At 45.3% G+C, this 11796-nt stretch overlaps 1 protein-coding gene across 1 annotated transcript; it reads left to right on the top strand.

The window, feature by feature from the left end:
- Window positions 10064-11354, top strand: LOC110432199. The gene is made up of 4 exons (XM_021452169.1): window positions 10064-10285; window positions 10365-10650; window positions 10747-10910; window positions 11014-11354. The coding sequence occupies exons 1-4, from the start codon at window positions 10256-10258 to the stop codon at window positions 11251-11253; spliced, it is 720 nt and encodes a 239-aa protein (XP_021307844.1). The 5' UTR covers window positions 10064-10255; the 3' UTR covers window positions 11254-11354.

The following is an 11796-nucleotide window of genomic DNA, read 5'->3' as shown; positions in this document are numbered from 1 at the left end:
ATAGCACGGACCCTTGGGCGCATTGTTGGCGGCAGGTGCTGCGGCTTGAATGGCCTTTGGCTTGGCAGGAGCTATCGCCACCTTGTATGGCTTCTGCTGGGTTGGATGCCCGGTGTTCCTTCTCTGCGGCGGTCGGAACCTAGCACCCGGGGCAGGAGGACGATACTGCTGTCGCCCTGCCACTGGTGCCCTGGACTGGGATGATCCTGCTTCAAAAGCCCTTTTACGTGACTTGGATGCACTGTAGTTGTTGTTATTGTTCTCTTGGGTCAGACAGTCACTGATATAGGCATTGAAAGTAGCTCTAGCCCCTGTACCCATGGTCTTCAGCATCTTTGGATTCAAGCCTCTCTGGAAACTAGCAATCTTCTTAGCCTCCGTGTTCACAAACTCAGGGGCATAGCGAGCGAGATTGTTGAAAGCGTGTAGATACTCCTTCACAGACTTTGTCCCTTGGGACAGCCTCATGAACTCCCCAACCTTCATTTCAACCACACCAGGAGGAATGTAATTTCCCCGGAAAGCGGTGGTGAAGCGGTTGCAGGTGATTGGTGTCCCTTCTGGGTAGGTGGTACGGTGATGGGACCACCAAATCCCAGCAGGTCCTTGCAACTGATGTGCCGCATACTCAGCCTTGAGTTCTTCTATCATTCGGAGAAGACGAAACTTCTGCTCCATGGTGTTGATCCACTCATCTGCTTCGAGCGGTTCCAAGGCCTCCTTAAAGATTGGTGGCTTGGTATCCATGAAGTCCTTGAACGAACTGTACTGGTTGACCTCCCGGCCACCCTGATTATCTCCACGACGGGTGTTGTCAGCTATGTTGCGCAAAGCTTCTTCCATGTTGCGCTGCATCTGTTCCATGTTGCGTTGGCTTCCCAGAAACTGCGCGAAAAACACATCCGCAGTGTACGGGGGAGGTGGTGGTGGTGGCGGTGTTGGTGCTCGGTCCTCATTCCGTTGAGCCCCACCTCCGGATGTACCTGCTCCAAGACCCAGATTGCTGTTACCCCCGCCACGTGTTTGCACCATCTGCATACGCCAATGATAAGCAATCGTTAGGAGTTGCCATCAACCGGTAGAAAATGTGTAAAATCGTGCCATACTGAATTTACTGAGGGAATAAATTCACACAATAAACAGAGGCACAACAACTCATCATCCACGCACAACATCACTAACAGATTACTTAACATTCACGCAATAAGGTTCGCGTACATCCAACTTGCCAGCATACATACACTGGACTTTCAGCATCAACTCATGAAGTCTTACACAGCCCAGATCCAAAAGTACATGACATGCCATGCAACATACATCACAAAAGAGGAAAGACTAGCTCTAGAGCCCTAGCATCTACTCGCTATGGTCACTGTCCATGCCGGAGCCATCCTCATCTTCATCACCACTAGCAGCTGCTCCTATCTCGGGATCCGCGTCCATCTCGTCCTCAGAGTCTTGCTCCGCTGCTCCAGGCAGGTGGTGAGGGTGGAGCTGGTTATGCAGCTGGTGGATCTCCTCATGCAAGTTTTCATTGTACTCCTCAGCATTAGCTAGCTGCTGCTCTAGCTCTAGCTGTCGAGCCCTCAAAGTGTCCTCCTCGTGCCAGGCTTCATTCCTCTGTCCAAGCACATGGACTAGCATGCACTCGCAGTTCCTGTGAGCAGTAGTCACCCTGTCCTTCTGCTCTCGCACTGCAAGTAGGTCCTGACTCAGCTCACTGTTCTTCTGGACTGCCTGGTCTCTCTCTCTGGTCACACGAGCCAACTCTGCCTGTAGCCTCTCAACCTCAGAGTCAAACTCACGCTGCAACTGACGCTTCTCATCCTGGACGGTGAGAAGAGACCCGGACAAGCGACCCAAACAACGCTCCAGGCCTCCATAGGTCTTCATCAACGCGTACATGGCACTCATAGCTGCACTGTCACTGTGCTGGTCCTCATCCGCACTCCTCTCTAGAGCATTCACCTCGGACTGATCCCACACCGAAGCGTAAGGGTCACCCCGGGGAAACACCCCAGCGAAGGCGTGGGCCAGCTCCTGTGGAAACCTCTCCATGAGGTCCCTCAAAACTGCGAAAGCTGCCCTGCTGGCACCGTGGAAAGGCGTGACACCTTGGGACTCGTACACCCAACCGCCCCAAGCAGGGTCTCCTCCACTGGTAGGGACAACTGCCTCGATCCCCACCAGGGTCTCGTCACCAAGCGGCTCCTTATCCCAATAGTAGTGAGGCTCCCTTCCTTCGGGATACCCCATCGAACTGAGCACCCTCCAAAGCAAAGTGGGCATCCCAAACTCCTCTAAGAACTTGCTCTTATGTCGCGAGCTCCTAGCTGCCAACGGACGGCGAGGGGCCCGCCCACCAGTGGACTTGCGAGCGGTGAGCCTAGTGCGTGCCATCTGCTGCAAATGGAATACCGTGGGTAAGAGCGAGGATTACCTTTATTTATTTCATTTAAAATTGGGACAGATTAAATTAAGGGGAAAGTAAGCAATGATATGAAATGCACATGATGCATGTACGAACTTACGATCTCACAAACTTGGAAAACAAAGGTTAACACTAAGCGGTATACGCGGTGGCATACAACGTTCGCTCATTACGTAACTAGCGTTCTAAGCGAGAACGTGGTTAGGGTACCTGCAGAAAACTCATTTCAGCCCACCCACAGTATGGTCGTGCAGAACAAAATTTAAAACTATACACTTCACATACACAGACACCCGTCCATGCATGTGACGTGTTACTACCCACATCATCGCCCTAATGACGGCATCGCCTCTCAGGACGGAATTCCCAGCATGCGGTACTGTTCCCAAGACACACCAACATGTGTGCATGACACAGCACCTGACAACACTTCCCTAGACCGGCAGTGTATCCGATCATGCGCTCACAACTCCCACTTACCATGGCGTAGAGGAAGAATTGATCCATACATTACCACTCAAATGAATGGCACTCATACTATTGCACGCCGTATGAGCGACGAAATAAAAATATGATGCATTAACCCCCAAGTCAGTACTTATCTAGCCACCTTAGAGTCCTTAGCTGGGCATAAAGGATATGACCATGGCACACTAGATAATTTTCCCAAAACTTAGTTTAACACCTTGATCATTATTAATTAATTAATAAAATCTTTTCTAAACCGGTTTAGATTTTTGTTTAAAACGTACTTATGAACAGTAACTCGCTAAACCTTGCTCCGATGCCAGCTGTAACAGAACCGACCAAATTATAAGAGATTAAGCCCAACAGTGACCATTTGCATAGTCAAACCATCAGGCTTAAGCCCATATAATCCCGGTAGTCCGCGAAATCTCGAAGGATTTCAACCACACATCGCATAACAGCCAAGATCGTAATCAGTTTAGCGGTCGCCATCCACAAGTACATCCAGATTACAACATTCATAAATTACATCAGAGTTCTTAAGTTATTACAAACCAAGTTCTTCAAATAGCGGAAGCTTCATAGTTCGAAATTACAACACACACGATAAGTCTGATACAGTGCCATAGTTCGGTCATTCCCACAAAAGCAAAGGAAGAGACGGAGTGACCATCGCCCTTGGTCTAGTCATCACCCATAGCTGGGTACAGACAGAGGATGCAATAACCATAGTACATTTGACCATCTGCAAAACAACATGGGAATAGAACCCTGAGTACGAGAAGGTACTCAGCTAGACTTACCCGTCATAAACTTAAAATAAAGACTCATCAAGGATCATGAAGGCTATTTAGTGGGGTAGCTGACAACCATTTTGCAAAGACCGCAAGGTTTCATTTCCCTAACCTACATAAATATTTTCTTCTTTTAATCTGCTCAAGTTGAAAGTATCATTACCTATTATCTAGGTTTGCTCCTGTGCTATTACAAGCAAGTATGAGACTATGATAGTACCTCATCATAGCATTTCCTAAACCATTCATCATTATAACCCAAGTGTTTCATAGTCCTTACTACGAGGACGAAGCTCATGTCAAGTGCTCACTATCCAGGAGCGATGGCGATTCGAATCGATTTCTAACCAGCTGGCGAGGTATTCCCCACACAAACCACACTCACTGATCAAGTGAGCTACAGATCACCGTATTACACTATCCAGGACCAATTCGCGGGTTCGGCAGGCACCGCCAGTACCCGAGGACCGTTCCGGCGACCGAGGTATCCAAGGTATACCAAGGTTGCGCGCCGCGCCCTCGTCGTTCTCCTCAACCATCACCAATACAGCGCATGGCGGCTCGATTCCCGGCCCGGATAGTGTTCAGGCTTCGCGGTCGGAACGACTTATCCTTCCAGCTAAGTGTGGGGCATGCGTTCAACATGACAAGAGGGCCGTCAACGATCGGTCCTTAATCGACACAGGCAGGGGCACCATGGTCAACCCACCATAAGACCCCGCCCGGTCTCCAAATTCATTCCACACTTGGTTATTCTTTTCCCCGAGCAATCCAATGCTTAATCAAGCAGGTATCCACCTATATCTCGCAGGTGACAGGGAATCACCCGACTTCTACCGAACTAAGCAAGCTAAGCATAGACTCCGTGCCTATCTACATAGGACAAGGTAGTTGAATGAGCAGGAATAACAAGGAGTACTCATGCAGCAACGGTATCAGGCAACTCCTATCACTTAATATGCAATACAGTAGAACAAGTATAGCACTTTATATAAGTTAGCGAGAATAGGGAGACTTAGAATGCTCCGGGGCTTGCCTTTCTCAAACGTGCTGGGTCGGTGATCCGGACACTCCTGCAGTTCCTCTCCGGGTTCCGGTGCTTCCGGAGGTTCCTGCTCCTGAATCTCCTCTGGCTCCTCGGGTCCCACCTCGTTCTCCTGCGAGCCTGTATGATGCATGTGTGCTTGTGAGTGGAGTGCGAGATGCCCGAGTGGATGCTTGTATGAGAAAGTACCAAAGGGCCATGACATGATGCATGGATGATACACTTGGTCATGCTTATCACAAGGTATGCAACATCATCCAAGAACAGGCACTTGGTTTAAACATCTATTGCATTCTCTTCTACAAATATTTTTTTTAAAATGCAACTAGCAACCCCCATGATGCTTCAAAGATACACCAAACCCAACTTATTCCATTCAACCTACATACACAACCATTCATAATTTTCTTTATTCATTTCTAAGCCCATTAAAAATCACATGCAATTCTGTTCATCAATAAATTCCAGAAAAATTACAGGAGACTACTAGCTAATCATAAACTCTACTGTAAATTTTTCATAATTTTTGGTTACTTATTTTGGGCCACAAAAATCACAAGATTAATTGATAAGGCAAGTATAATCACCCTACTGTGATATAAGTGTCAAACAACAGATTTCATATTTTTACAATTTATCTAATATCATAAGAAACACCCACAAAATTTTCCAGATTTATTGCATGACCCATTTAATTATTAAAAATCATAAAGTACTGCCATGCAAGAATTTAAATTACCATAAATTCATTTATACACCAAATAATATGTAACAATATTTTCTCAGTGATTAAACACACATGCAGAGTCAGCAAAACAAATTTTACATTTTTCAGAGCCCTATTTTGTTTACTATGCATTTTCCAAGTTTGACAAAAACATGGATTAAATATACTTACACAGAAAAGTTACTTAGTCACGACATGCAAACATACTAGGCTATAGATCTGGAAATAAGGAATACACCAAAATTTATTTCACAATTTTTGGAGCTATATTCATCAAGATATGGATTTTTGAACATTTAAATCATTTCCTGGAAATTATTTTTCTGAAAACAAATCAAATCCACCCCGAGACCTGCTAGGTGCACCCGGTGCAGTGCACCCGCGGCCGCTGACGAGCGGACCCGCCTGCCAGCCGGGCCCGCTGGCCAGGACACCGAGAGGGGAGGGGATCCCCGACGACGGCTCGCCGCCGGTGATGCCTCTCGGCCGGAACCAACGGCACCAACACGTTCGCCTCCCTCTTGCGACTCGATCCCACCCCTTTACTCGCCCTGAAACCCCGCACAGCGAGTTGGCCACCGGCAATGGCGGACCGGCGGTGCTGCCGCAGCGGTGCCGGCCACCACGCTCCGGTAGAGCGCTCGAGTGCGGCTTCTCGCGACTCAGGGAGCCACGACGACCATAATGCGCGCGCTAGCGAGGCAAGAGAGGTTCGGGAGGGGGAAAACCAGCGATGCCGAAGCCGCGGAGAGCTCCGGCGAGGCCGCGGACTCTCCGGCGAGCGATTCGGCTCGCTAGAACCGCTTACCTGCGCGAAGAAACTACGTCCGAGCACGCGGAGACGAATGCGGAGCTCGGAGAGGCGACGGAGTGCCGGGAACACGGCGAGCGGAGCTCGGGGAGCTCCAATGGCGAGCGGCGGCACGGTGCGCGTGGAGAGGAGGCAGGAGAGCGCGAGAGAGAGCGAGGGGGCGCGCACCGGGTGGAGGAGAGAATGGCGAGGGAGGTGGCGCTGTCCGCAGCGGAGGGGGGGGGGTCGTGGCGCCGGCGAGCAGCGCATGCCGTCCACGCGGCGCCGTCGGCCTGACGCGGTCGGGCGCGCGCGGCGCGGCCGTGTCCGAGCGCGCGCGGGGAGGGGGTGGACGCGGTGCGGTCGGCCTGGGCTGGCTTCGCTGGCTGGGCCGGTTGGTTGGCGCCGGCCCGCCAGTGAACAGCTCCCCCTTTCTTTTTTTTTGAATTTTTTTTTCCAAATTCCTTTCTAAAATTATTTGGACCAGCCAAAAAGCATTTTCACCTCTTGCTCCCAAAAACAAAATTGTTCCAAAATAAAAACTCTACAACTTTGCTTTAATAAGCCAAATCAAATTCCCAATAGAATTTGAATTGCAAAACAAAACTAGTTCTAGGTTTTCAAATAAATTCTTTTTGGATATTTTTGTATAAATTCCATTTCTCAATTTCCCTGGCTCCAAAAATTGCACAAAAATGTTCTCAATTCTTCTTACACATAAACCAACCTAGTTTGAATATTTCCCAATTTTTAAAGCAAGCATCACATTTTTAACATGTTTAAAACTCATGAAATGATGCACATAAAATCATACTTGAAGAGAATGACATGCTCGTGATGCTTATGATTGATGAGGATGCTTATGCATGTTGTGAGGGGACTAAATGCATGCTTAACACCTAGGGTGTTACTAAAGTCAAGGTAAGAGAAAGGCATGATATAAAGTTGAGCTACTGTTTATCTTGTTTCTACTACACTAAGTTCTGGAGATTTATTTTGAAAACTTACAAATCGCATGATGAGTTCCTAGCATAACAAAACTACCTACCACAGCCATACTTGCTATAACATCTTTTACTATATTCACATTGAGTTTGATCGAGCTGTGTAGACCCTTAGGAGCTTTTCATGTGGTTAAATTAAGATATTCACTTGCACACATCTACCACAGCATTCATCACCAATCATTAAAATTGCTAAAAATAGTATCACTCACTGTCCCGAATATTGTTATTCTCTCGCTAAAAAGATTCAATGCAGAAGAGGCATGGGTTATGCAAAAATATGCGAGGAAATAAAAAGGGGCAAGTGCCCGGAACCTCGAAAAAGAAAGAAAAAGAGTGAGATGAGAGGTAAAAATGGACAAGTGTCCGAAGTAGAATTAGGGGTACAAAGATGCCCACTTGAGCGGAAAAAATGGACAAGTGTCCGACAGTAGAATTAAGGGTATCTACTACCCACCTGAAAAAAAAGAAGAAGAGAGGAAAAAAAGATAGCCCATGTTCTCCCAAAGCAAAGATCAAAGAAGAGGAGAGATAGCAATATGAGGAGCAATGAGAAGTAAATTTTATTATCACTTATGCATTTTCACCATCACTATCATTTACTCCATCACACATGCACGTCTTGATTTAATTATATGCTGAGTTCCTTTGGATCCATGGCTCGATTAGACAACATATGTATGAGCTGTTTTCCACTCCTATGAGCTCCACTTAATTATTCTATTAGCTATAGGTAAGTGATATTATGGTAAGGATCCACAAATACCACATATAGAGAGACTTGAGAGAATCATTGCTGGGAACTCTGAGTTTTATTTTGAAAACTTATGAAAAACTCTAGAACAAAAGTGAAGTATAGACAAGAGGGATAGTGCTTGACTTAACTATTTTGTCTTTTGATTACTTAAGATTTAAGTGCAGGTACTAAACTCCATAACACTTCACTCTAATCTGGAAGAATTTTTATGTAAAAGCATGTGTGCCTGTCAGGAAAGAAAACATTGAAGCAACTCCTGATCCGTCTGAGTTTAGTTATTTGCTCAGGGACGAGCAAAGGGTAAGCTTGGGAGAGTTTGTTGACGGTCCTTAAGTACTAAAATTAATAATCAAATAAACATAGAAAAGGATCAATATGAAACAAACATCTAGAATTAGGGTTTTATCTGACAGAATTCCACGAGTTTTGGTGTTTATCTATTTCTGCAGGGGTTTATCAGAAAATATGGAGAGAAGGCCCACATGTCATGTTTACAACGAGATAATTACGTGCCGCGCAATTTTCCTCAATCTAGAAGGATCCAGAAGCCACGGGAACGAACGGGACGCGATTCGGGCTCGGGAGCTGGGCGGCCGCCCACCCTCCTTGGGCGCCCGCCCTGGCCAGGAAGCCAACCAGGACTCTGCTTCGGGACAACTCTCCACCGACCTAAAGGATCAATCTAAACCATACAATCTATGTCGGTTTGATCCAATGGCTCACGTTCACTTGAGGGGACTATAAAACCAGACCCCCTGGCCCCTGGAGGAGAGAGGAGAAATCATTATTCAGAGGTAGCCACCAAAGTTAGGGTTTAGATCTCTCTCCCATAGAGAATTAGAATTAGCTACTCCCTAATCCTTCAAGTTTAGAGGTTTGATTAGATAGCAATTAGAGAAGTAGAGCACTACGCTCTGGATTCGGATCTTCGGAAATAAAGATTGGTATTATTCATATCTTTCTCTAATTCTATTGTTCTAATTGCATTATGTCTCTAATTATTATGTTCTTAGTTTGCTCTAGTTCTATATTTGATATAGTTCTAATTGATAATGAGTTTATGTATAAGTTTGCAAAGCGCTTAGCTCTTGTCGCGAGGGAGTTAGTTGATAGATCACATGTGAGCGTGGTGCTTAGATGTTATTTATCTGCAAATGTATCCTATTGGCCGAGTCGTGTGGTAGTTCGCGATAGTGACAGCTTCGTTGATTCTTATATAGTCCACCCTCCGTTGATAGGACAGGCAGAACCGGTATTGTGGAGTAAGTCATGTGATGCTCTGATTTACTTTATCAATGTTTCTTATACATGAATGAAGAGTCTTTTATGCTATATATGATCTTGTAGATAACTAGAGTAGATTATGACTTAGTAGTTAGTAGATAACTTAGAATCCATTCTCTAGCTAATCCGACATCACCTACATATATGAGGAGTAGTCTATTTTCTAATCGCTGTGCTATCTACCCATGAACTTATACTTTATTATCATTATCTTTATGGTTTACCCCCTGCTAAAGTAAGTGACTGTGTGACGAGTTTCTCTTTAGTAATCATGTTCTTGCAAGTTTATCTCTAGTCTATGCCTTGATAGATTTTGTCCCTTGATTTAATTCCATCTTCTTTAGATCCCTAGAGCAAAATTATAAATAACGATACCTGGAATACTTATCCTGGTGAAATGCTACAACGAGGTGTTTTATCTGTGCGCTTGCGGATAGAATAGATGATTTTCTAGAGAGCCTTTACATTTATAAATACCTTTGTACACTCTGACGCCATGCTAGGGATGACAACCTAGTATCTAAGTGGTGTTAGCTAGTGTCAACACTGCCTTCGGCCAGCCCTTCCATCACTTATAGCTACAGACCTTAGAGAACACTCATCCATTTCCAAACGAGGTTTTCCCTCGCCCACCTACAGTCAAGCAAATATCTCAACACACAGACCAACTACCATCCGCTACCTCTTTTTGGAGACATGGCACGCGGTGGAAAACACTCCAGATCAATTCGAACTCCCCCTTGCAGCATGAGTCCCTATTCCTGGTTATTCCGCATCTTCTTCCTCAAGACAGGCAAGTCCCTTTTTCTTTGTATTGAATTAATTTATCCTGTTATTTAAGATCTTTTTTCCTATTCCATAGCGTTCTAATTCATCCGTGATCCCCAATCCCGGTGAGACAAATCAAGACAACCCGCAAAATACCATCCTTGGTGTTGGATTCTGTTTCCTCAAAATGTTCGTTGGGAACGTTTGGGAAATGGTGGTCAGTACAATCCAACTCGCATCTACAACCTTAGTAAACCCCGACTCTTAGTCCCGTCTATTTATGTTTTCCTTTGCAGTTCCATCCTAGAGGATACACTATAGAGCCTGAGGTTCTGTCCAAACACTGGTTCAGCATCACCGCTCCTAGCGGTTCACTGTATCGGGTTTGGATGGAGAGTTACATGGATAGTCTAGTAATAAGGAACGGATGGGCCGATCTTATGGACAACGAGTGTGTCTCTCAAGGTGATATAGGCCTCTTTACCCGCACTGAATCCATGGCATTCTCGCTGACAATCATGACCAGAGGCGGCCTCCAGAAGTCGCCAACACCTAATCCTTTGACGAACACCAACAAAAGACGTAAGCTCATTTTTAATCATTCCAGATTGCAATCCTGATCGAACAGATAAATTAGCCAATCGTACGAACAACAAGTTTTCACTTTACAATTTTCAGGTAGAGTAGTTCAGTGGGCAGAGGTCAAGTTCTTCCACGGCAAAGGCGTAAAACGCACCCCTAAGCTTGTCAGCACTCTATACTCTATATGGGTTTCCTCTAGACATCCAATTGTACTATTCGCCGCACATATGAAACAAAGTGCGGTTGAAAACAGAACTCTGGTAATTATATTTTTATAATTAGTTACTACGCTACATTTCTGTCCAATTCGCAAACTAATATACATTTATTCCCTTTTTCTGTTTGGTTATTTTCTCTTTAAAGTTACTCGCCAGGGACGTTTTAGCGAAACTCCCAGCTGGGCCTGCTAAGATTGGTTTGGTGTTCGACGGCAGCTCCCTGATTTACAGTGGCAACATCCAGAAGCGGGAAGACCAATCGGCCAAAATTAACGGTGGATGGCTTGACTTTGTCCGCGCAAATGGCATCAAGATAGGTTTCCTATACGTTTTTAAGTTTGAAATTTGCGATGGTGGTTGGCAAGTTACTGTGTATGAGGTCTAGCGCCATCGTAGCAGCTCCAGCATATGACATAGCTGGATATTTTGTTTTTGTCTATGCCGTGACCTCTTGGATAACATGTAATAAATCACAAGACTCCTTATTTTTACGTTTCTGTATCGTCTAAGATGGCTATTATGTTTGACAACGACATCGTTATCTACGAGCTATATCAAGAACCACTCAAAAAACTTCAGCATCCCCATTTAGTTTGCGCAATTTAATTAGAGTTAGGTTTTGGTCCCTTTATGCTTTTTGGTTTCTAGTTCCTTCCTGTATGCAAGCGATAACCAGATTATCGGTTATTTATAGCCGCAGTTGAGAACAGGTGTGAAATTATTGAGGGGCAGCTGTGAAATTATTGAGGGGCAGGTGTGAAATCTACATTTTCTGATAGAGAGGCAGGTGTGAAATCTACTAGATGAGACCATTTTTTTCTTTTTATGGCATATGCCAACTCTATAAAAATCAATTATTGAGGCTAAATAAAAAAAATGCCAACTACTTCGTGTTTACTTTTCTCAAAGATTCAACCCTAGGCTCAAA

This window comes from Sorghum bicolor, chromosome 2, assembly GCF_000003195.3.
Source record: "Sorghum bicolor cultivar BTx623 chromosome 2, Sorghum_bicolor_NCBIv3, whole genome shotgun sequence".
NCBI lineage: Eukaryota > Viridiplantae > Streptophyta > Magnoliopsida > Poales > Poaceae > Sorghum > Sorghum bicolor.
Note: the sequence above shows the minus strand (reverse complement) of the source record. Positions and strands in the feature narration are given on the sequence as shown.